This window comes from Phragmites australis, chromosome 18 (genome assembly GCF_958298935.1).
Source record: "Phragmites australis chromosome 18, lpPhrAust1.1, whole genome shotgun sequence".
NCBI lineage: Eukaryota > Viridiplantae > Streptophyta > Magnoliopsida > Poales > Poaceae > Phragmites > Phragmites australis.
Genome location: NC_084938.1, coordinates 26,551,441 through 26,576,184, shown reverse-complemented (window position 1 = coordinate 26,576,184; position 24,744 = coordinate 26,551,441). Strand labels below are relative to the sequence as shown.

Genomic DNA, 24,744 nt, shown 5'->3' with positions numbered 1-24,744 from the left:
TAAGGTATGGGGGCGGATTTGGGAGATTTTGGGCTTCTCGATTGGGGAAAGAGAGATGGAGGAGGGCTCGATGCTCATCGACGACGGTGGTGCTTTGGTGGTGGCGAGTTGTGCTCGGGTGAAGTGGTGGTGAGGGAGGGATGAAGAGAGCTCAGGGTGTGGGTGAGGGAGAATGGGGGTTCGGCCTTCATTCATAGGTAGCCAGGGAGCGCGCCGAGGACACGGCGGCATGGCGCCGGAGTGGCGCCGTTGCGAATCGCGGGACGTGCACACCACGCAGGATGTGACGGGATGGTAAGGTTGGTGATAATGGCGGCACAGAGGTGCTATAGTGCACGCACGAGGACTGTGAGGTCAGCAACGGAGTGGTGAAAAGGGGGTAAGGACGGGATGAGTTAGTGGTGGTGAGGTCATGGTGATGGCAAGGACGATGAGAGAGATGAAGATATATTTTTTTCTATGAAGAACTGGGTGTCACAGGTTAGGCGATACGTTGACGTAGACATTATGTCGGTCAGGGTATTTAATTTCTAACTCGTTGCGCCATAGGTCTCATAAGGTGTCGCTCATTGGATGGACGACATCTTACTGTATTTTGAAATGATAGTGTATTTTTGCAAATACTGAAAAAAAAATAAAAAAAATTGGTGGTCAGCCAGGAGCAGACGAAGAGGCCTAGCTACGGCTAGGAGGAGGATTGCGAGAGTAGCAGAGGACCAGGCGGCCTGCACCCCAAAGCTTTTTTATTTTTATATTTTGAAAATAAAAAATATAAAAATTGACATCCAATTGGAAAAATTACATAATTGGGTTACTATCACCCACTGGAAGAGCGACAAGCATCTGACGCCCTTCCAACGACTCAACGAGCGACATGTTTAAAAATAAAAAAATATCTTCATAAGTTTTTATTGTATCTCGTGAACCATCCATGCAATAAAGAGAAAGTTTTGTAAGTTTTTCTCCGTGCTCTTAGTTTCGTGTTGATTTTCGATGTATCTTTTGATCATCGCAATTTGTGTAGGTTTGATCCATCCAAAATCATCCTAGATCATTAAGGTGAGGTTCTAAAGAATTTGATTGGTCGAATTTTAGTAATTATTGCATAATCATAATATTTGTGTTAATCTATTTTTGTCACCATCTGTTATAGTCTGCTTACAAAATTCATAACTCTAGATCTAGAAATTCGATTGACTTTGATTCTATTAGAATTGTTTCGTATGATTGTTTAGTTTTTACAGAAAGCAATTGGACGGTCCGATTTTTTATACATTGTTTTTATTGATATGATAGTAGTCTTTTCCAAACTAATTTCAAGATTAAATTGAGTATTTTGTTACAATGATTTAAATTTTGAATTTAGGTTTCATAATTATTCACCTCCTCTGAACGAGTATTTTGCGCGTAATCATGTAGTACACCCATTTCGTTATGGCTGTTCCGTTCCCTTCACTTGGACAGCAACCCAAAGTAGGGGTTCTCCATGGCCGACGCGATCTCGACTCCTGCCGCGCTGAGGAGCGCCATCTCGACCTTGTCCCTTGGCATGACCAGGTAGCCGCTGGCTCTGAGCCTCTGGAACCCGCAGAGCTCCAGAAATTCGACACCTCCCTTCAGGTTACCCACCCTGTCCTGTTCGAGAGAACATGTGTAAACTGAAATATTACAGGAAATCACATCATTCTGAAATGTAAGCGCATTGTGTTGCGTTGTTACCTTGAAAACAGGATTGCTTAGCCGAATCCTCCTGAACTTTTCCTCTGCTGGGTTCTTCACTATGTTTGCAATTATCTTCAGCAATATTTGGAACGCTCTTGTGACTCTAACGCTGTCATCCTACAAATAAATTGACACTCAACGCTAGTGCAAAATGTAAGCTAAGAGTGCTTTATACGACTGTTGAACATTCTTGTAGCGGCGTAGCACAGAAGGGGTAATTCTGACTTCTGAGGTTCTTTGCACGGAAATGCAGAACATCAGAACATGGTCTGGAATATTAATCTATGATGCAGAGGGGCATACAGTATTTATCGTGGTATTTGCAAATCATCATATTAAAAATTATCGAGAACAATCAATACTCAATGCTTCTATCCCATTGAAATACTAAGAGCATGATGTATCACAATTGATATCGGCAACTGCGGGATCATTTGCCTTGTGATTCTTCTTCAGAGTTCGTAGACAGTCTCTCAATTGTTCTGATGTTACGACGACACGTTCAACAGGTTTTACCTGAGCAGTTAAAAAAATATTTGAGGAATGTGCTTTGGAGGTTTCACTAATGAAATGTAGAAGTACGGTGGAAAGACATTAGGACCTTTGTGGGAGTTATGATCGGGACTTTGTAAAAAATATAAGGCGTGTAAGTATTTCAAGGTTCAAACTTTGTAAAGTTTGACGAACAATTATGCTAATTATTTATAGGTTTAGTGATACAAAAGCGGTGCCACTAGATTTGCATTTCAACACAGTCATGATTTTCCAATTACTAGCCATATGTTGCAAGAGAAATCTCTGGTCAAGGTTCATCTTACAAGACTGTGCCAAGTCAAATCGTGCCTTGTAGAAATGGACAGATGGAGTACAAAGTATGAAGCACTAGTTCTGGATTTCATGAGGCAGAAAAACAAGATGCAGGTGGAAACAGCATGATGACAAATTGGTAAAGTGAAATCAGCTCCATATGGCATTCTTCATATTAGGCAGTAAAGTGGAAAATGCAGTGGTGCACGACATAAGAGAATAACTTATCCATCGTTGAAGTATGATTAAGTTCAACCTTTCATCAATAGCTTAAGCTGTAGGCTGAATTGGTTCGTGCAGGAAACTTAATATGGTATAAAAAATTAGGAAAGCTGTAGGTTGATCAAAATTAGGAAGAAACTAAGTACCTTCTGACTTCCACTTTCAGTTCGTTCTTCTGGTTTCCGCTCCTGCACAGGAGCCCTAAAAGAGAACAATGCTTATACATTTTATACTACAAAAACATAGCAGATGAAAAGAAATGCCAACAAGTACATGCGCTAAGTTACTCGAGTATATAAGCTTTTCGTAAGTATATATGGATTCATAGATGGTTCCTCGTGTCTCCATTAGTAGTTTGGAACACAAGCATTTAACTATGACATATCAATTGCCTTACTAAGCATACAATGTGCATTAAAGGTATCACATACTGATGCTAGTACGAGTAGAACTAGTACAATGCATGACATCCTAAGTGTAAATTTAGCAAGCGGGCCAGCTAATGGGCTAGTCTTTCCCATGTAGCTCTTTTATTAAAAATAGTATGGCACTTAACAAAAACTCTCATGCCATCACCAAGAAAGTTTTGTTTTTCATAATTTCAAAAAGAAGAAAGCTTTTTCCTTGAGCTACAGCAGAAACTCCGAACCTATAGATAAATGTTATGTTGATATAGCCTACTGCACCCATACAGAATATGCTATCAATTGAAGTAGCGATATAACAGTGACACTTAACGACTAATGTTTTTTCCTGAAATAATACCCTGATGTCTGATATTTTCTACAGCAAATCAGATCTTAAATCATTGAGGGACAAAACGAACCTCATTCCTTGAACATCATTCCTTACTTCATTTGATGTATCACCACAGTCAATACTGATTTCTCTTGTGATCTAGACCATTAAAGGGAGTACTCAGAACAAAAGTTTTGAAACTAAGGGCAGTAATGTTTCGCATGACAATGGAACCTGGATACCATAATAAAGGAAATATTTGCATTGTTAAGAAATAACCTACCAATGGTAGCTGATCAATGTCTGGGTCACTTTCATGTTCCAGAAGCCAGTTTACTGCAGATTCAAGATTGGAATTACCTGACAAAAACTTTGGTTTATGTCTCCAATTTAGTGGACAAAGTGCTGAAGAAATATACTGAATATTTACACGAAATGTGTTGCCAGAGCTTTGCAGTACAATCACATTTCTACCAATTTCCATCACTGAAATAGCTAATGTACTGGATGCAAGATAACTGTGGATGGATCAGCAGAAAGACAGAAACAATACTTGCATCACTATAAAAGGAACCGAATTTACAGTGTTATACATGATATCTAGCTAGTAAGTTCACTTGAAATAGACATACCAGAGTAATGGAGTGCCCTAATTGAACGAACAGTGGGGAATCCCATAACTTCAAGTTCATCAAGTAATCTCTTGTTAACTTGTGGGGCAGCCATAGCTAGAAGATAGGAGAATAAAAATATGAGCAGTCCAATTGCCACAAATGCAAAACTAGAGGGAATAGGAAGGAAGAAAAACTAAGTAGCCTTGTGCAAAAATTTGGTTCAGTTCAACTAGACGTTCCGTGCATATAAGAATGATGAACAGAAATTCTACCTTCTCAAAGTTTTTAGCCTCAGCTCTGTAACTTTGGAGCCAAATGGTGTACGAATCCTCTATAAGTAGTGCACAAGCAATGCATTACTGCAAATGGAGAGGGGAGTAGGAAAATTGGCTGAGGGGGAATTAGAGCTTTGCTTCTTCTGTACTTCATTCTTGCCTTCTCTTCCCAGATGGGTCTTCTGGTTTTCTTAGGAGACTCGGGTGACTCCTTTCTTCTTGCAGTTACTTATACCTTTCTTCCTAATTAGGATTTCCTCTTAAAACAACACCCTGCTCACAGCTGGATCCTCTTCCTTCACTTGGGTTGCAGGCCCATAAAAATTTAGCCACTAGGAAAATCAAGATACAGTAATAAAGTGTGAACCGAGCAATAGATCGCTTGGTAGAGCCTCCAATTGAGAGGCCGCCTACCCGGGCTCGAAGCCAGATGCCCTCTCTTAAGGCAAAGTCAAGGGACGTCTTCTCCCCGTGGTTGAGTTTCTTTTAATCCTCTAAAAAAAGTAATAGTGTAAAGCTAGAGTACACTGTACTTCACACATTTGATGATGAGCATTAGCATACAACTAACTTGCCTTGTCAGCATTGCCTTAGTTCATGACTCACACAAGATACTGAACACAGAGGGGGAAAATGGTAAATTGAAACTGGTATTCCTGTCATGTCATGAATAGCTCCTGATTTTTTGTGGCCACTATCTTGCACTCTAGAAGCTAATAACACATGTCCTTTCCTTGGAAAAGAACAAGAGAGTCGGGCAGGAAACTTCTAAGTACATGAACATGTAAAACACTTAAATGACAACACATGGAGATAAAATCCATGGCACTCGGCCACTGTTGGGCACAAGAAGCAGCACCAGCATATAGCACTACACAGCCATGCTCTCCAAAAGGAAATATTTTGCAATCACTAGCACGACACCATGTTTTGGATTTGGAAGACCACACTAAGTTCACAGTACAAAGACTATTGCCATCCTTTGGATTTGGAAGGCAAGCATCATTGAAAGCTACTGAAATGTAGGATGCTGGCATGCTACTATCTGTTTATCCATCAGGACAAACCTGGAAATGTTACTTAATCAATGAAAAAAGTGCCGACACATATCAAAAAATTGTGGGGCAGGAAGACCAGAACCTTAGTAAGCAAATAAGGAAACTTGAGAACTCTGGGGACGTCAACTTGAACTTGTTTTTTTTTTCATGGAAAAGGATATATTAATCGAACCAGAAGATATACAATCGTCATGAATTAGACAAGTAACGACATTCTCCTCCTGCCCTATCCAAGTCTCGGAGGTACCATGGATACGAGATTTGCTAACTCGTGACATTCTCCCCCGTACTTGTTGGAGATCAATAGCATCAGAAGTACAGCGACATTGTATTATTCATGGGCCTCATACTTCCCAGTAAGATAACCAAGCAATTCAAAGTGCCTATAAGCGGGCAAGCCTCAATAAAATTTCGACCAAAATTCTTCTGGTACATGTCCCCCATGTCTATTGTGGCGTCACCGTCATCAAGCCTGAATTGGTTTGTCCAATGAGCCTAAAAACTTGCAGGCTGCGGCGGGTGGTCGGACGCGGAGTTGGAGCCGTGGGGAATTGAATCGAACGGATTGGGAGGGAGGATGGCGACTGCACGAGGAGGAGGGAGGGAAGTTGCAGGATACGCCGGTGAGGTGTTCGAGTCCATGCGCACCTGATCTCCTGGACGTCGTAGTACGGCTCGCCGCCCCTGGAGACGCCGGCCACAACTCCCGCTTGCTCTCCACCGCCTCCGCCGCGCTGGCATCGTCTACCAACCGAGCGCGCGCGATGCCGCCGTCACTCCTTCACCAGGACCAATGAAGAGAGCAAGCACGCTCGGAGGAGGAGCCCCAGTGGCGATGGGAAAGCACCTGCGCTGCAGCGCTGGGGACCACCTGGGAGAAGGGGAGGGAGCGGTAGCGAGGAAGGGGTCGAGAACGGCGTTCTACAGCGACGAGGCGGCGGGAGAGCAGCTTCTTCGGCGGTGATCGCGCGTAGCCCGCGCACGCGGCGGCAATGGGAGGTTTGGGTGTGTTTTGCCGATGTATGCATAAGTATGTTTGGTTTCTCTATTAATTGTTCTAATCTAGTTTAACAAATATAAATATATGTTTCTAGCCTGACTTATGAGCGAAACTAGATTTGAGCTTTACTCTACAAACGGACTCAACAAATACAAGATCTTATATTCACTCATACAGATAAGTACATAAAATCATCTTTATACAGACAATCAATCACTATGTCAACTCTTATTTTCGTTCATATAGTTTCGAATTCAATCAACCAAATAAAAACTCAACTTAACCTATTACGATATATACAACCAATCAAATATAAATATAATTTCGCTCAACAAAACTATACAATGCAGAACCAAACACCCTTTTCTTAGGTGCGCTTCTTCGGTCTCTCGCTGGCCTTCGGCTCGGCAGCGGAAGATATGGTGTGAAGCTCAAGCATAACGAATACTGTTAGTTTTGAGTTTCACCTCTTAAAAAATTTGAATTTGAAACTGCAACTCGATAAGAAAATATACATGACCGATCAAGGAATTCGTGTGAAAAGCCCCAGGTGCATTCTAGCCCAAGCAAACGGAACTTCTTTCCGAACAAAAAGAACAGGACTGAGACACTGAAGAAGCAACTCCGCGTCTCTGCATGGTCACTGACTCATTCCGGTCACGACCACGAGCAATGGATCAAGGCGGTCAAAATGATCACACATACACACAAATGTAGCAAAACTCTTCTAGCATAGACCGTGATAACCGATTTGGAAGCAGTCATCCAAAATACAGACAAACAAGAAACAGGAGCGTCAAGCAATTTGCTCATACGAGTCCACCTCCAGCACAAACCAACTCAGCATAAAAGGGGTTGATGACGATTTAAAGAGGATGTACAACGCTGAAAACCTAAAAACCAATAGCTGGTGCTAATAATTCGATGGTGGTCATCGCCCTAGCTTCACCGTGCATAAGCAACAAGGAAGACCAGGTGTTTACAGGACAAGGGAACAGTCCCAAGGTTTGATAAATTGACATCCAAATATTCCGGAGAAGAACAGAACAGATCTATCAACATGCTGTTAGTTGCCTCAGAAAACCACCAGCATCATGGAGTTCTCCAATGTATTTATACATCGCCTCAAATCTCGATCGATAGGAATCTTGCACGTCAGTGGAATAACTCTGCAAGCCGCTGATGCAGTTGCATATATCCAAAATCAACAAGTCGTCTAGCTACTACAGAAGCCTAAAGATGCCGCTCAACTGGTAGGCAATCATTTCGAAGACTTCCTCTTCTTGTGAGCTAACACTGATAGTATCTTCTTCCGCGGGCCCTGTAATATGACAAAGCTAATGAATGAATCCGGACAAAATAATTGAAGTAGACCACAAACAAAATGAATAGCTGGACAATATCACAACAGACACTACTGCAGTTTTTCAACTGCAAGGAATACATGCAATAGTAGGAAATGGGAAAAAAATCGTGGATGTGCACCTAACAGACAAACCAATATTTCCAGAAACATTAGAATCGCTCGGTGTTGAAATTCATAGCAAGTTAGCTGAACCAACAGTCAGCATGTTTGCCATGAAATGAAAGGTAAGCAGATGGCAATTTAAGGACTAAGGTTATGAAACAGAGCAGTTCTGCCATTTTGTATATTTAAATTGCTTAAGCCCAGATAGATCTCTAATTTTCGTAAAAGAGAAGCATCTCAACCCGAGAAAGAAAAATGAAAAACAGAGCGACTTCTGAGAACTCTGATAAAATAGTGTTTCAGTCTAGTTCTTGCAGTACCATTGGAATTCCTAAAGCCTTCATATCTTCTTCATTCATGTAAACCAGAGCCTTCATATCAACCTGAAAATGAAATATATTGACTTTTTTTTTTAAAAAAAATCCATGATACAAAGTTAGCACATAAATGAAACATGCAGACATGCCTCTTCAGCCTGAAAATTTATCAAATACTTCTCTAGATCAAGAGACTTCAGTAAAGTGTCAAGCGAGGAATCAGCCTGCGCATTCAAATAAACAAATTATTACAGCATTCAACTGAAAATACTTAAATGATGAAACCCAAATATAGCCATACAAGAATCTAAACACGGCTAACCATGTACTGGTACGAGACATGGTAGATAAAATCATAAAACTTTGGAATTCAAACATGCTAAGAGTTAGCAGATTAACCTTGCATAAGGTTATAACTAAAGGATCAGAATTCAGAATAAAGTCGAACAGATATTAATTGATTCAGCAGTCTGCTATATTCACAGCAATGCACATGCAAAATAGTTATGCTATTTCCCATTAGAGTAGAACAAATAATGAAATCTTATATTTACTAATTGGAGGCTCCTTTTGGTGCCTACACGTTAATCCTAGGAAAATCCTAGAAATTCTGATAAAAAAGCAAAACATCCAACCGTCGAATTGATTGATTGATTATCTGTAACTATGGATCAACAAGCAGACGAAACAACATAGAAGATTAAAAAATAAATCATAGAATCCAGCCCCAAGATTACTTCTTGCTTTGCCTTTCCTTTCCTTTTTTTAGATACTTTTGTCCAACAAGATTACGTTAGCAAACTCCAACTTAGTTACGTTAGCAATCAACACACTTTTCCAAATCAATTAAAATATACCAATTAATATGCGTGTAATCAAACATTACAAAAATTAAAACAATAGAATGCAAACATATTACGGATTATCACATAAAAATAATATCAAAGAATTTATAATGTATTTCCAACAAAATGATATGAAATACGGTGACGACATTAAAAATAATAATAATTTCAAAAAATCAAGAAACAAATAAAAATCAATTTGCATAACACATAAAATGAAAATTTTAAATTAGATCTATTCACAAATAATAAAGATTCCAATATTATGAGCAAAAATTACATTTATATTTTACATTCCACTATTTAAATATAAATAACTGATATATCTTAACATACGACCATTATTAACATAAATATCTACAATTCTACCGTAAGCTAAATTTCTAGCCATGCGCTAGTTGTACTAATTGATCAGAATAAAATCTTGTAAGAAACAGTGACAGAATCCTCAACCCTCCCACCTTTTCCTGGGATTGCTTTGGTGCAGACGGTGCTGGTACACTGACTTTCTTAGTGACATGAGGGGCAGCAACAGCAGCAGCGGCAGGGGTCTCTCTCTTCTGAACGGGTTTATCACTCTTGGCAATCTCTCGTGCAGGCTTTGGGGTCTGAACAGTACTGCTCAGTTGAGGGTGCTGCACCACAGACAACTTTTCACGAAGATCTGGAACTGGTGATTTCTTCACAACCTCAGTGCTAGGATGCAAATTAGATTTTTGGTTTGATTGACGATTTCTGGAAGCACGCCCAGCTTAACCATGCACAATAGAAGGAAGAAGCTAACAGTAAATCATCGGAAGGGAGGGAGAAATAAATGGTATGTTCAAAATCATTCGGACAATGTTCCTTACATGAACTTTGGGTCCCCACAGAATCATTATAAAGCTCACGTCTCCAAGTCCCATCAGCCTGGCGATACCTGTAAAAATCCACATAGACGGTACAGGTAATAGTGTTGTTCTCCTTCTGAATAAACTAGAGATCCACATCAGCAATTTGTGATTCTGAGAAGGTAAAAACATTACAGCCATTCAAGCAATGCATGCTTAAAAGCTGCAATATAACAAGCGAGACAGAAAATGTGGCACTAGCGTACAAACTATAAATGTGTATCGACGTAGGTGCAATATGCATGATGTGAAACAAATCAACAACAGTAGCAACAAACATTGTCTCACGTCATCTAACCCTGGTGTGTGTGGGTGCACTCTGCCTCTCTGCTCATTAGTTCTAGAACAGATTTTGAAATAATGCAATTCCAAACAACCACTGATGACCACGTTTGCAGCATCAGCAGCAGCAGCAACAATAACACATTTACTCTGATGAATCACGCTATCAACCACGACAATAAGGTATACTAGCTACTGATAGGATCCCATATAAAACACACCTGATGAAATCAACTTACACTAATTAAGGGAGTAATAAGCACTCGCAACCAATGCATTAAGCCACCAGCATCACGACTCGTATAATTTCTAGGCCCAAAACAGCGTTTCCCCAGCCATCTCTCTCCGGTAACCGATGCAAACCAGAAGTCGCAAGCATGTAACACTAACAAGTATGGGAATGGCGAAGCAAGCAACGCCCTGAACCGAGCGAGCTGGGGAGGGGGGGGGGGACCTTTTTGCGTCGTCGGGCCGCGAGCGAGAGCCACCGCCGACGCCGCCAGATCCGAGGCGGTCCATGACGGAGCGCTTCCGTCCGGAGGACCTGTCGGAGTACATCGCGAGGGCGGCGGCGCCGGGGGCTAGGGAACGCGTAGGGTTTCGTCGGCGAGGAGGGGAGGGCAGAGCGGTGGAGAGAGCTGGGGGCGGAGCGGTAATGGGAAAGACTTCGAGGTGTTTTTCGAAAAATTCTTATCAGCTTTAGCTGGGTTTAAGTTGGGCTCTAAAATTCCTCTCAATAAAAAAAAGTTGGGCTCCACCAAATTCAAAATACCCATTGGAAAGGAAATCCATGCCAATGTAAATAAATGCCTTTTGCACAGCAAAAAATTGCATTTATGTGCCAAAAGGTTTACCAATTTCTAGAGAACATCAGCAAATTCACTCTTGACCATCTGAAACTATTTTTTCCTGTCGAGTTTTAGAATTGAGAGACTCTCTATCCTACCCAAAAATGAGTTCATAGTTTTTCACAGAAGCAGTGGAGGCCACGTGGAGACCTTAGCAGGAGCGTAGTTTTCTTTTTATTTTTTGGGGGCCTCATCGCCATTTGTATTTTGTCTGTGGCTTTACTCCTCCTTTTTCATATACACTAGTCATCAACCCATGCACCTTCACAAGCTAGATTTCTTTTTAGAAAATACATGGATAATCTGACTTCATGAAATGCCTATGATTTATAATTTAGAGGTGACTGATATACGTATATTGATCATATTTAATTACTATATCCCTCAATTGAATCATAGTCTTGTGCAAAGTTATTTTTCCTGTTTTTTCCTCGCGTCCACAATATTCATTAATATGTGTGTAGACATCTATAGTATGATATTTCCTTTCTTTTTTTTAGTTTATCTCCGGACTCCGTGTATTAGAGGTATTTTGAGTTCATTTAAGTTAGAAGTATTTATTGAGGGAAAGAGACATAAATAAATGTTTAGGTGAAAAGTATATAAAACGTTGCAAGGCAGTGGTACTTTGGGTTAATTTTGTTAAAATGGTAGATGTGGATAATTTAGAAAGATGTATTTAGGTCTTTTTGGTTAGTTTTTTCATAATAGCAAATTTGGGTAATTTAGAAGCAGGTATTAGAGGTATTTTGAGTTAATTTTTGTATAATGGCAGATGTGGATAAGTTAGAAGCATTTATTGAGGTACTTTGGGTTATTTTTTCCATAATGGCAAATGTGAGTAATTTAAAAACATATTAGATCTAATTGTTATTGTTGTCAATGATAATTAGAGTTTACCAAGTCAATGATTGGATGCTTAACTTTTTGTGAGAATATATATGATTTCTCTTTTTTCTAACGAGTCTCATACGAGGAGTAACGTGGAGACTAGCCTCCAATTAGTAACAGTAAGATAGATAGGCAACTCGTGACCATTATACAAAAGCAACGGACCTAACATTGCTGTAGCCCCATGCAATCCAATCAGGTTTGCAGTTGCATAGGTGGTCGCACAAGACGGCTATTAGTGGTGCGGTCATCATAAGTTTTATTGTAATTAATTATCACGTGTCACGAATTGAATTCAGACTCTAAATATATTAGACTATGTCTTATAAAATTATTTTCCTCTTTTATCTGACTCGCCTTGCGTACATGGTTAGACCCCGCCACCCCGGCATATGGAAATTCTGTTAGTAGGGAGGCTCCAAGGCTGGAACATTCAATCACTACGCAACCACAATGGATGTTTGAAATACTAGTCTCAGCAAAACATGTGAAGGTAGAGTTAGGACATGTAGAATGCAAGGATGCTTAAATAGACGCTTAACGAGGAAGATTGATGAAGCATCCGTATAAGAGTCTTAGTCTCCTATGGCAGCAGCTAATCAGCATGCTAATCTCCCTACTCAAACTGTTGGGCTTGGGATCGAGTTAGTTCCCCACGTGAGCCTCGCTCCAAGCGTCGGGCGTCTCCGCGAGCGGCGACACGAGCCAAGCAGCACTTGCATGAAGTGCAACTGGTCACTGAACTGCTGGTGGATGGCGCTCCTCAGCTCGTCGTCACTCGGTCCATGCACGGCAACCAAACCTGCGGTTGATCGGCGCGGAGGATGACGCGGACATGAAGCGGGAAGGCACGAGCGCAGAGGACGGTAGTCAGTAGGAGACCAGGGCGTCCGTCATGGAACCCCGCCCGGAGAATCTCGTAGCCGGACGAGTCCAGGAACGAGTCGTCATGCCGAACTGCTGCTTCACACGGTGTCGGCTTCGCCTAAGGGCACAAGGACAACGGTCTCGCAGTTCGCCTAAGAGCAGGACGACTTCCCAACCTGCCGCTCGGTCTAAGCCGTTTTGCGCGTCGCGGCTCTCGTCCACGCGAGCTAGTTATACAGGTCAGCCGTCTTATAGGATGTCTGGTGCCATCCTATAATAGGATTTTATGTGTGTTTGGTTAGTTTTTACAAAATTGGATGATATAAGATCGTTTTGAATGGATAATATGGTTCTGAATGAGGTGTTACAACTAGCTTGTTTGGTATATGTTATTAATGATATGTGAATGTATTTAGTTAGATGTATTGGATGATACAATAACGTGTTTAGTTGCTTAAAAGACATGTATTATATCTATATAACTTAATTATTTTACATAAATAATAATTTTTTATATTTATTATTATCAACAAACTATAATAATTAATATTAACCATTACTAACTCTAATTAATTATAACTTAAGTTGTCAATACTCATCACTAAATGTCTACAATAATAAATAGTTATGATTAATAATATCTAATTGTAACTAATATTTAACTAAAAACTCTTAATAACCACTGATAGTTACTAATCATCACTAACCATAAGTGATTAGTGGAGTTGACAGAACCTGTACGGGGTCATTCAGCTGATTTTGCCTCACGGCTCGGTACAACATCTTCTCAGTATATTCAAAGAATCCGAACCATCTAATCCTAGATGTAATGATACAATTCAACGAATCAAATACCAGGACATGCTCAGATTCTTCACCAACTCATATATGTATCGGTTCATTCAACCAAACAAACACATATTAGTTAATATAAGAGAGAGAGAGGGAGGCAAGAGAAAAAAGCAACGATCTTGTAAGCTAAAATTTAGTAATACTAGCTATTTAGAGGAGAGAGAGAGTGGGGTAAGAGAAATATTGTTATTTTGTAAAGCAATGATTTTATAAGATAAAATTTAGAAATCCCAGTTAATTACACGTGTGTTGCAGTGAAAACATAATTATTGAACGCGATAACATCAATCACAAACTCAAGGTACGAAGATGTGAATATGTCATCGGAGCGTTGTCGAAAGAATACGTCGGGAACGATGATATAGTTTTTTTATTTTAGATAGGATCCGAAAATGAGGAGGACATTATTCGTTAATTTCTCCTATAATTTCTTTCTTTATTTTTATTAATAAATGAATCTCATATTCGTAGTCGGTAAGAGACGTGTAGGCTAGAGGATAAATATGGATGATAAAAGTAAGTAAATTATTCAAAATTTAGAGGCTTTTTATTAGATGTGAGTATAATAGGGAATGATGTGACGTGATAACCAAGTCGTATTTTATATAACAAAGATTTAACTACTTTCGTATATTTGTACGAGTTGTCATTGTCATATCAACATTCATTTGTTCAATCCATAAATTAAGAAAATATTTTATAACAACTAAAAAGATAACCTATTATAGAGTTTATGTATTAAATCATCTTAATATTAGTGAGAATACATAAGGTGGCCTACAAAACGACGTCGCTGGCGCGTAAACGGGGCAGGAAGCGCGACGGCAGGTGCGTGCGTAACAACCACGAGGGGAAAGGCATCTAGCACTTGGAAGCATCCAGCTAGTTGATGAGCTCGGAGGATTTTTTTTTTTTTAATCAAATTGCAATGCCAGCCGAGCGGTCAGAGATGGCCAAGGTTTGTTAAAGTGTCAGATCGGCAGACCGGAAAGGCCGGTGGACCATGCGCTGGTGCTATTGAACTCGTCAACGGTCTCGCTTGAACTCGTCAACGGTAGTGAAAATATTTCGCTACGGCTTTTGGGTTTTCAAATGTGTGGTCAGACATCTTTAACTTTTGACCATCAATTTTAAAAGAACAATATAGTTTGGTCTTAGGAAGATAGTGTTATTGAGTTTTCCATGTGAAATATTTTCATAGTATAGTGGTTTTACAAATTTGATAAAAACGAATGATTAAATTTATGTATTGGAGATCGAATCGATGTCTAAAATATAAGCAATACACTTACGATTGGAGCGAGTGGAAAATTTCAGGTTCCATATGTAGCTCTAGTCAATTTTCGTCATTACGTTTGCACAACATATCAAATTGTCATCATGTTCCAAACTAGAAATGACAAACTCAAGCCACAAAGATCCCAAGCGACGTATTGGCAAGAAAAGCTACGGAAAAAAAATACTACCAAAGAGGGGCCTCCTTTGCGAATGGCATCCACCCTGTATTGTACTATATAAGAAAGCAAACCGGCTTGCTCATCCCCGTCGTCTTCTTGGAGTTATAGTCCTGCCGGCCTGAGAGGATCAGCAAGCTAGCCAGGGGCCAGCAGGAAGAAACAGCGCATAAATCCATCCCCTCCTCTTGCATGCCAGCTACCATTCGATAACAAACCTCAGAGCGACAGAGCCCCGGGATCTCATCTCTCTCTTTGCACTGGGAGCGCCATGGCTGTAAGTTCATCTGCTCTTCCTTGCTCCTTCTCCTTGCCAAGAACCTTCCATGTTTCTCATGGTTCTTTTTTCCTTCAGTTGCACGCCGCAGTTTTCCGATAGATTTCGAAGCATAATCTAGTTTCGATCTTGTCTTTTGCAAGAACATCGTTTGGCCAACAACAGTTTCTCTAAGGAGCTCGATTTATTTGCGCAGTAGGTGTAGGTCCATCTCGCTGTGTGGTTTCTGGATGTTTATATCTCAACCTGATTACCTGAACTTTCTCTAGGAACAAGAACATCACCATGACTATTACCTTGGCTTCTAGAGCTAGTTGGTACCGTTGCTGCAGTAAACCAGATATATCTGTTCAACCAATATATTTTGCAGCAACTGAATTGTACAAGATATAAATCACAAATTAGAATTAGAAGTTCATTTTCTTGCGTGAATGGGTGAATCTGCTGGCAAGCTATTGAATTGCTATTTTGCTAGAAGTCCTTCGATAGTTTAAATGTATCTTTCGATCGCGTTCTATTACCCTGATAGTCTTCAGCTCATAACTTATGAGATGTTGTCAGGATAACTCATTGGAATGTGACGTCGTGCTTAGTCAATTGATAACGCTAACATGAAGATATTTTTTCGTGATATAGCACCTCCTATAATTAGAGACTGAATTATACGCACCGAAAACGAAATCAAGAGATAGGCATGCCTATCATGCATCAGCTTCTCTTGGCCTGAATTTTCTTTCATTTTGGGATTTGAATGAAACGTAAGGCGTCAGCCAGATAGACCCTGAGCTGTCAGTCGTCCGGCATTCCGGCTCCAGAAGCTGCAGATTGTCAAACCTGAAATACCAACCATTGCACTAGCGTGTCCTGTTTGGCCTTAATTGGCACAAGTGGCAAAGCCACATGATGTGATTAGTTTTGCTATTATGTACTCTCTTCGGACAAAAATACTTACGTTTTGGACATAGCGCGATCTTAACGTGTATCTTTTACATTATTTTTAACTAAAATATATTCATTTAATCTAAAATATTATGAAATATTTTTAAAGATAAATCCACCCATATAATTTTTATATTTTAAAAATAAATATTTCAAAAGTTATTGATAGTCAAAATTTCAGAAGTTTGATCAAAACTTGTTCGGAATGTCATGTATTTATAACCGGAAGTCTTGGCCTGTGATTTCCTCTTATTTGATCATATTTTTTTGTCAGTCATGCCCATCTACTCGGGCTCCAGATCAACTTGACAAATTCTACGGTTCCAATTAATCTTAGAAGTATGATCGCCAACCGCTCGATAAGAAGAAAAATATAGCGCTAACTTCTGAATTTCCGGAAAAATTATAAAATCTTGTGCAGAAGCGAAGAATTGTTGTAACGATAAGGCATGTAGAAGTGGTTTCTACGGTGTCAAGTCTTCTGATCATCGCAATTCTCGTGTTTGGATCCTACTATGAATTTGTAATGTTGAAGGTTTTTATAAGCTTTTTTAGACAATAGAAAAAATTCTAGTTTCTACATCATGTGATATATACAGTTCTAATTTATTAATTATTACATCGTCTTAGCTGATAGCTCAATGTTAAAAGAAAAGCTTTTACCGGTGGTTTCACATTTCTAAGCAAAAATGGAGGCAATGGCTGAATCTTCTCGGCTTGATTGCGTGAATGTATGTATGCATGCAGCAGAAGCAGAAGAACGCGCACGTCCCGAAGTTCGGCAACTGGGACAACGACGGCAACGTGCCGTACACGCTCTACTTCGACAACGCGCGCAAGGGCAAGGGCGCCGGCGGCAAGATGATCAACCCCAACGACCCCGCCGAGAACCCGGAGGCCTTCTCCAGTGCCGCGCCGTCGCCGAACCGCTCCGAGGGGAGGTCAGCAGCTCCTCCTCCGCGCCACGAGCGCCGGCCCAGCGACGCGCCGCCGCTGTCCCCCAACCCGTACGCTGGGTCGCCGTACCACCGCCACGGCGGCGGCGAGACGCCGAGAAGAGGTGGTGGTGGTGGTGGACGGACAGGCGGCGGCTACAGCGTGGAGCAATCGCCGGTGCACCCGTACAGCCACTCGAGCAAGGCCGACTACTCCGAGAGCGGCGGCTACGGCCTCGTCGCCAACTCCGTCGAGCGGTCCCGCGCCAAGGGCGGCTCGCGCGGCAATGAGACGGTGAGCCTCTGCTCTGATACTACACTTTGCCATGCCATGCGCGTGGAAGCTGACGAATTTACGCGCGCGACTGATGCAGCCAACGAGGGGATCGGCGGTGCCGAAGTTCGGCGACTGGGACTCGAACCCGGCGTCGGCGGACGGCTACACGCACATATTCAACAAGGTAAGGGAGGAGAAGCAGAGCCAGGCGGGGAAGCCGGAGGCGTTCGGCAAGGACGCCGCGCGTGGCAACGGCGCCAAGCAGCACGACGACGGCTATGTCTCCTCGGTGAGTGGCCCAAGAATATACTACTGATCTGTTCATGTATTGCTTACTCATTCTGTAATCTCATTTGAGCTTTGCATTTCTTTTTTCATTTGGTTTCCTTGCAGAAGTTCTCCTGCTTTGGATGGTGCAAATAGAGATGAATTGATGATGGATACAAATCTAGTACCACATTTGAGGTTGTAAATTTGGAGAACAGAGGGGTTTGCGATTCAGCTTGGACTGCGTCCCTATTTCTGGGACATTATTTTGCCATTGGGCACTCAACAATCTTTTTTGTGATAGCATCTCCTCTTGAAGTGATATATAGATTATAGAATTCATGATTGATGAACTCACTCTGGAAGTGGATATATGTTGTTGGTGTTTGGGTTGGTTCACATGTTCTTGTGATCATATCATCTCCCTTGTCAACACAATGCCTCATGTCAATAGCCTCGGTCCATGCGGCTGTGCACATGTGAACATAGCTCACCACGTGGTCGCGCTGATGTGGGCTCAGTGCCAACTAAGATAACATATCATTTTGCTCTTTATTAGACTACAGCTAGGGTCCGATCATCAGATTAATAGAGTTAGGAACCATTTCTCTTAAATCTGCAATTTTGCCAAAAAAAAAGGGGCGCAAAATCTGTAGTTCCGTGAAACAACTGCAAAAATCTATAGTTTTGCAATAATTTTATTAAAATATCTGTAGTTTTGCGAAAAATAGGCGTATAATCTGTAGTTCTATGAAACAACGACTAAAATCTGTAGTTTTACGATAATTTTATCAAAGTATTTGAATTTACTCAGTCGGTGGCGATGCGCAAGCAACTCAGTGGCCGAGCGCCTTGCCGCCGGCTCACCTTGGCTCCTCTGCCATCCACGCGCGTCGGATGGTGCCTCACTGCTGTTGGGACTTGGATGTCAGGCCGCCCTCTCTACCATCGTGCCCACTGTGAAAAGGTCTTGAATCCGAGCACTTCCTTGAGGTGATGCCTGAAAATTTTCAGGGTCGGGTGACTTCTGTGCATAAGCGATTGACAGATCAAGAACTCATCGATTCCTCAGGTAGCCATAGGCTTCCTGAATAATGAATCTCACTGGTGGGAGCAATCGGGCAACAGTGTATTTGATGTCGATCCTGGCCACCAGAGCGACAACACGAAGGAAATCTCGGTGGATTGGCGCAAGTTGTCTCCTAATCTGGGAACAACCACGTCCGAGGCCTTAGGGATCCGGCCCATCAAGTCATCTCCTAATCACATGATTAAATATTTATAATCATTATGACATTATATTTATGCGTATTTGTTTGATAATTTAAGTTTACACATGTTTCAAAAGTATTTGGAGTTAGTTAAAAACCTTTTAGAAAAACTCTAAATGCCTTAGAGATGAATAAGAATAGAAAAGTGAAATAAAATCAATTTTTTAGCACAAGACCACTCTCACGATCTAACCGGGATTCCCTACGGTCTAACCTCCAGGGGCGGCCAAGTAGGCTTTCCACGTGGGCTTCCCGCGATATGATCGACCCATCCTGCGGTCTGACCGTCACTGCGTAGATGCTCCACTTAAGAAAATCGGCTAACTCTCTCACACACTCTCGCTCTCACTCACTCCTTCACCCACACAAAGAGAGAGGGAGAGATCATCTCAACATCTACGACAGTCGGAGATCAACGGAGAGAACTTCCTCGAGCTCTATAAAGGCTTTCTCGAGCTCATCCCCTTCACCCTCGTCGTCAGTAAAGTTTCTATGTGAGTTCATCCACCTCAAGTCCCTAAACCATCCCGGAGCACGATCTCTAAATCGAAGCTTCTACAGAGTGAATCTCTCTAATAGAAAGTTTTTTTACACTAAGGTGAGACATTTCCTACCGATTCTCTATCATTCCCAAGCTCGAGTCGATCCCCATATTGTTTAGACCCAAGCTTAACCCTAGCCTAGGGCTTATCCATAGGGTATTTCGAGTTTAGCTTGGTGAATATTGTTCAAATCACTTTAGAAGCACTCCACTAGTCCCATGGAGCTTTTTAGTACCCTTCATGGTCAAAGGTTTTACCGGAGCCTTCGCTGACGGCCTCTCAAAGTGGCGCCAGTAGGGTCTCTGAAAGTGTATCTAACCCTTATGTGCGGTTTTAGTAATTAATAACAATACCTATAGACTAACAATGATGGTAAGAATTATTAGCAGGTTATTCCATATGTGATGCATGAAGAAGGGATTTGTATCAAGATGAATGAGCTCTAAGTGATGCTTGGGTAAGTCAATGATAATATTTATAGACTAATAATTATGTTGAAAATTGTTATTAGATTATTTCATAGGAGATGCATAAGTAATGAAGTATGGATTTATTGAGAAATGCTATGAGTTCAAAGAATTGCATCGAAGTCATTGAGATATTAGTGATGCTCACGAGAAAAAAAGGAAAAACTCAAAGAAAATGCTTGAAGCATGAAGACTAAGTTACTTATGGAGATCAAATAACTAAAGGTATGAAATCGTCAATTAAATTTTATGGACTAACCCATGTGCTTTGTACTTGAGAGTGAGTTAGGGTTAGGATCTATAAGAAGGCATAAGTTGAATTAAAACCATATATGCCAAAAGTGAAGAACAAGAGTGGACTTCATATTTGATAAAGTAAATTTCTTGAATATTTCGAATATAAAGTGATTTTTTATGGCAAGACGGTGAAGGACAAGCAAGACTCAGCTGTGATGGACCATCTAGTGGTGAAGAGGAAGCAAATGGCTTGGTGTCGAAGGACCAAGGCGACGGTGAAGAGCTAGCGAAGGCTTTGCGCCAATGGACCGTATGAGGTCAGGGGAAGCTATGAAAGTTATGAGTTATTTACATCAATCATATGAAAAATCAAGAAGAGATGGAGTGAAGAATATATAGAAGTTGGCAAACCTCAAAGTTTGAATGAAAGAACCGGTACCTGAAGGTAGTTAAAAGGCTCAAATTGGTTCAAACGAGTTTTATATTTGAAATTGAGTATAGGTATATCATACTATCAAGAGGGATGCAACGTAGAGCTAATTGTTATGTCTCGGTGCTTAAGAGTTTTCTAACCAACATAAAGTGAGAGTTAGCTTTAGGAGCTCGATACGGAAAGTGTGGAAGTGTCCAAATTAGGTTTTAGAGTGTTTCTAGTTTAATTTAATGTGTTTGGGTCATGAATTTAGTTAGGATGTGTATCCCTCTGAATAAGCTTTCAATAGAGTCTAACATAGTCAAAATCGGACTTCGGGATCAAAGTTATAGACATTTTTAGAGGACCAGCTGTGCTGAACTCAAATATTCTGGGTTGTCCGGAGTCTTCGAGTGAGGTTTCGAGCCAAGTGGTCTGTTAGGACCTTTTTGGTTGACCCGGATACTCTGGATTGACCCGATACTCCGGATCAGCACAAAAAATACTGTAACGACTAGTTTTTTTGGGTTGAGTATAAATACCCACTCACCCCTTCATTTGTGTAGTTGTTGGAGCATGAAAGAGAACACATTTTTTAGAGCCAAAAGAACTCCCTCTCACTCTGATCTAGTATGTGATTTGAGAAGAACAGTGAGTTGGGTTGAGAGATTGAAAGATTGAGTGTAAGTGACTAAACTCTATTCTTGAGTACTTGAGTTCATCGGCAAAAAGTTCGTAAAATATTTGTTACTCTTGGAGGTGAAGCCTCCTAGTCGGCTAGACGTCGCCGGCGAGCTTCTGTGCTTATGGTGAGTCGTAGGAAAGTTTGTGAAGGTCTATATCACCTCCATAAGGGAAGAGATCAAGCTAGTGGATCGAGAAAAGCGGTTGAAAGAGACTCGACTCCTTGGAGCTTTCTCAACGGAGATATATGATTCACTGTGGTAAATCCGCTCGAGAAATAAATCGTGTCTCCTCTCTTGTTTTCGTATTCTTATGTTTTTGCCTTAATATTTATATATTTTACTCGATTTACTTGCTCGTGTGAAATTGATTATAGGTTCTCCGCGAACCTATTTAGAATCATCACTTGAAACACACGACTTCACTTGGTTTGAGCTAGAAACCTTTAGTCGTTCTTTAATTTTAGTTTTGAACTATTTCCCTGTTGAACCCGGAGGTTATAGATTGAACCCGAATACTTCAAATTCTGTATAATCCGTTGTAAACACTCTAAACCCAGATACTCAAGTTAACCTGGATACTTAGACATAATCGCAAAGGACATGCCTCCAAATACTTCTTTACAATGGATTCGTGACATTTTTCAGTGCTCTGAATGTCTGATGGTCTCTGATTTTCTCGGACAATCTGCTTTATTTTTTGGGCAAAGAGCAGTCGCCGTACAGTTGTTCATGCCCATTCAGTAGAAACCAGATGCAGATAACTATGATACGATTTTCTCTGAAATTTCCGTTAGCGTTTTGCTTTTCAGAACATCGTGTCATAAACACTGCACAAATCATATAGCATTGCTTGATCTTGCCACAGAGATGCAGCTTACTTTTGCATTCAGTCTTACTGATTCAAAATGTCGTCGGCATTGTTGCGTTTTGCAGGCCATAGATCATGCAAGTTCCCCAGCTCTGTGGACTAGCTGCGAAGCAGGAACACAGTACGGCGGCAACATCGGATTAGTGAGGAAGGCCATCGCCATGGATGCCCTAAGAATTATCATCATTTTCCATTCTCTATAGAAGCTAGGAAACAAAGCATCATCGTGGTTTCGTTGTCACACTGCTCTCAGTTTAACCACTTCAATTTGTAGGCAGCTCTCCTGCCTCTTTGACTGTTTCCAACCCGTAACTCCTCGAATTTGAACAAACTAGTCATATGGGACATATGATCAATGGATTATTTTTTTAGGAAAATTAATTATATGTTTTAAATTTGATTAACTTTTGATAATATAACCGAAGTTGATCATTCCTTATCATGTGTCCCACAAGGATAAAGTTTGTAGCATAGACTAGTTTGAGTGTGTATGAGGTGGTGGAGAGATCAGGAAGACGGCAGCGGCAAAACCGGAGAGGTTGGTTGGTGGTTTTTAGAGGGGGTTGGGCATATGGGGCGGGTTGATTGGGTCACGGAGCTATTGGATCAAGAAGATGGAGAAGGCATATTTTTTTTTTCAATATATATAAAAATACATACTCATTTAAAAATATTGTACATCTAGGTTACCGTCGCTCGCTGGAAGAGCGATACCTTTTAAAAATAAAGATGTCACACTACCAACGGGTGACAACTTAAAAAATAAAAAAATATTGCATTTCATTGATCTCAAAATTCAAAACACTATCAAAATATGAAAATTTATGAAAAAAGTACGTTGTAGAGGATGCTATAATCTATCTCTAGAAAAATCAACTCAAACAATTATTTGTCTTGTTTGTTTCTCATTGTACAAATCATATTTTTTTTGAATTTTTTTTAAAGCTATATCATAGTATCATCTACAAATTACATTTTTTTAGAATTTTTATGATTATTTTGATAGTGTTTTAAATTTTGAGAGCAACAGAACACAATGTTTTTTTTATATTTTAAAGGTGTCACCTATTGGATGAGTGACATATTTCCTACCAACGGACAATGGTAGTCTAGATGTGTAATATTTTAAAATAGACATGTAATTTTGTAAATATTGAAAAATAAAAATAAAAAAAATTCGAGAAGGCATGGCATCATGGGCCGAAGGGCTAATAAAGAGTAGCCCAGCTATACTAGGCTTCAACTCTCTGACGGCATAACTCTCAGATTAGATCGAATCGAAAGCTCCCCTCGGTCCATCCATAAAATCGATGTCCAATTTTGATACTCTACATCGGAAAAATATTCGGATAGGTTCGAATTATCTTTAGGCTGAGGTTTTCGACATTTTAAAATCTACCTTTTTTTGGCAAACTCTAGTACCTTTCTCTTCCATAAATCGAAAATCTAGTGAACGACAGTCGCGTTGGTTGAGAATGCACCATACAAATACAAAGCTCTCTAAAGGAAGGTAGTAAAACTCATAGGCGGATGCTGGTATAGATTAGTTTTTTATAAAAAAAATTTATAAATAGTATAGATTAGTGTCACAAGTACATCAAAATTCTCAGTGAATGTTCTAACTCCGTCACTAGTAAAACTGTAAGATGTTGCATGCATCTCTAATTGTATCACGAATGATTGGTCCAATATGAGGAGAGAATTCGGGAGCAATCACTGGACACTGCCTCTTTAGTCCTCGCCGCTGCCTACCCTTGTTGTCCTTGCCCGTGTCCCCAATTGGCACATGCAGCGACGTGCCGGTTAGTTGGTAGCTGGCAGATGCAACAATGCGTTTACACTGTAGCATACGGAACAGTAAAATGTGAGTACGTAAACAGTGATTTGCAGTGTAGCTGTAGCATAAACACCGTAGTAACAGTATATCATTATACTGTAGCGGCGATTACTGTAGCGTCAGATCACCATTGATTTTTATCTAACGATTGAGGATCCAGATCGCAACAAACATGGAGATGATGGTACGCCACGACACCCTACACCACTGCATGGGAAAGTACTCCCTGTTGCAAATACTTAAAGTTTTGAATAAAGATGTAGATTAAAGATACTTAAAGATCTGATCATAAATAGTGATTAAAGATGTAGATTAAAGATGCTTTTATATGTTTAAAACGTCAAAGTATTTTTAATTGAAAAGAGTGGAAAGAGTAGTAAAAAAGTGAAAGGGTGAGACCCAAAAGCTGTGCAGGACCCTCGCCTTGCCGGCCACGTGGGCCCGTCATGACGGTGAGGAATCTCGACGGGCTGTCGCCGCCGCTCGTCCGCGTCCTGGTCCGTCGATGCGTCCACCCACGGCCCAGATCCGTTCCCAAAAGAGACGAGACACCCCCGCACGGCCGCAACCGCACGGGAA

General features: G+C 40.7%; 3 protein-coding genes across 7 annotated transcripts; 1 reads left to right on the top strand and 2 right to left on the bottom strand.

Annotated features, from left to right (window-relative positions):
• Nucleotides 1-884: 884 nt before the first annotated feature.
• LOC133898980 (uncharacterized) lies at nucleotides 885-6,448 on the bottom strand. Of its 2 annotated transcripts, XM_062339826.1 has the most exons (9): nucleotides 6,085-6,448; nucleotides 4,376-4,651; nucleotides 4,122-4,217; nucleotides 3,773-3,849; nucleotides 3,578-3,648; nucleotides 2,898-2,952; nucleotides 2,161-2,238; nucleotides 1,720-1,839; nucleotides 885-1,635 (listed from the first exon to the last, which is right to left on the bottom strand). In XM_062339826.1, exons 3-9 carry the CDS (start codon nucleotides 4,213-4,215, stop codon nucleotides 1,453-1,455), a joined length of 678 nt encoding a protein of 225 aa, XP_062195810.1. In that variant the 5' UTR covers nucleotides 4,216-4,217; nucleotides 4,376-4,651; nucleotides 6,085-6,448; the 3' UTR covers nucleotides 885-1,452. The 2 variants fall into 2 exon arrangements, with proteins under 2 accessions (XP_062195810.1, XP_062195811.1); XM_062339827.1 differs by lacking the exon at nucleotides 2,161-2,238 and having other exon boundaries at nucleotides 886-1,635.
• Nucleotides 6,449-7,276: 828 nt separating this feature from the next.
• Nucleotides 7,277-10,922, bottom strand: LOC133898979 (uncharacterized). Its single transcript, XM_062339825.1, has 6 exons — nucleotides 10,693-10,922; nucleotides 9,918-9,985; nucleotides 9,528-9,817; nucleotides 8,371-8,445; nucleotides 8,225-8,287; nucleotides 7,277-7,757 (listed from the first exon to the last, which is right to left on the bottom strand). The coding sequence occupies exons 1-6, from the start codon at nucleotides 10,794-10,796 to the stop codon at nucleotides 7,698-7,700; spliced, it is 660 nt and encodes a 219-aa protein (XP_062195809.1). The 5' UTR covers nucleotides 10,797-10,922; the 3' UTR covers nucleotides 7,277-7,697.
• Nucleotides 10,923-15,192: 4,270 nt separating this feature from the next.
• Nucleotides 15,193-18,202, top strand: LOC133898978 (RPM1-interacting protein 4-like). Of its 4 annotated transcripts, none has more exons than XM_062339823.1 (4): nucleotides 15,193-15,427; nucleotides 17,120-17,596; nucleotides 17,676-17,867; nucleotides 17,972-18,202. In XM_062339823.1, exons 1-4 carry the CDS (start codon nucleotides 15,422-15,424, stop codon nucleotides 17,999-18,001), a joined length of 705 nt encoding a protein of 234 aa, XP_062195807.1. In that variant the 5' UTR covers nucleotides 15,193-15,421; the 3' UTR covers nucleotides 18,002-18,202. The 4 variants fall into 4 exon arrangements, with proteins under 4 accessions (XP_062195807.1, XP_062195808.1, XP_062195806.1 ...); XM_062339824.1 differs by having other exon boundaries at nucleotides 15,194-15,427; nucleotides 17,123-17,596; XM_062339822.1 differs by having other exon boundaries at nucleotides 15,194-15,427; nucleotides 17,117-17,596.
• Nucleotides 18,203-24,744: the final 6,542 nt, after the last annotated feature.

Excerpts from the sequence above, each read along its gene's own strand:
- LOC133898979 (XM_062339825.1), bottom strand. The coding sequence starts at position 10,796 with ATGTACTCCGACAGGTCCTCCGGACGGAAGCGCTCCGTCATGGACCGC. Across the intron at positions 9,818-9,917 it reads TGTGGGGACCCAAAGTTCAT|CTGGGCGTGCTTCCAGAAAT; the intron begins GTAAGGAACATT and ends TGCATGGTTAAG. Across the intron at positions 7,758-8,224 it reads AGGCTTTAGGAATTCCAATG|GGCCCGCGGAAGAAGATACT; the intron begins GTACTGCAAGAA and ends GTCATATTACAG.
- LOC133898978 (XM_062339821.1), top strand. Across the intron at positions 17,597-17,675 it reads GCTCGCGCGGCAATGAGACG|CCAACGAGGGGATCGGCGGT; the intron begins GTGAGCCTCTGC and ends CGACTGATGCAG. Across the intron at positions 17,868-17,971 it reads ACGACGGCTATGTCTCCTCG|AAGTTCTCCTGCTTTGGATG; the intron begins GTGAGTGGCCCA and ends GTTTCCTTGCAG.
- LOC133898980 (XM_062339826.1), bottom strand. The coding sequence starts at position 4,215 with ATGGCTGCCCCACAAGTTAACAAGAGATTACTTGATGAACTTGAAGTT. Across the intron at positions 2,239-2,897 it reads CTGAAAGTGGAAGTCAGAAG|GTAAAACCTGTTGAACGTGT; the intron begins GTACTTAGTTTC and ends TTAACTGCTCAG. Across the intron at positions 1,840-2,160 it reads CTCTGAAGAAGAATCACAAG|GATGACAGCGTTAGAGTCAC; the intron begins GCAAATGATCCC and ends ATTTATTTGTAG.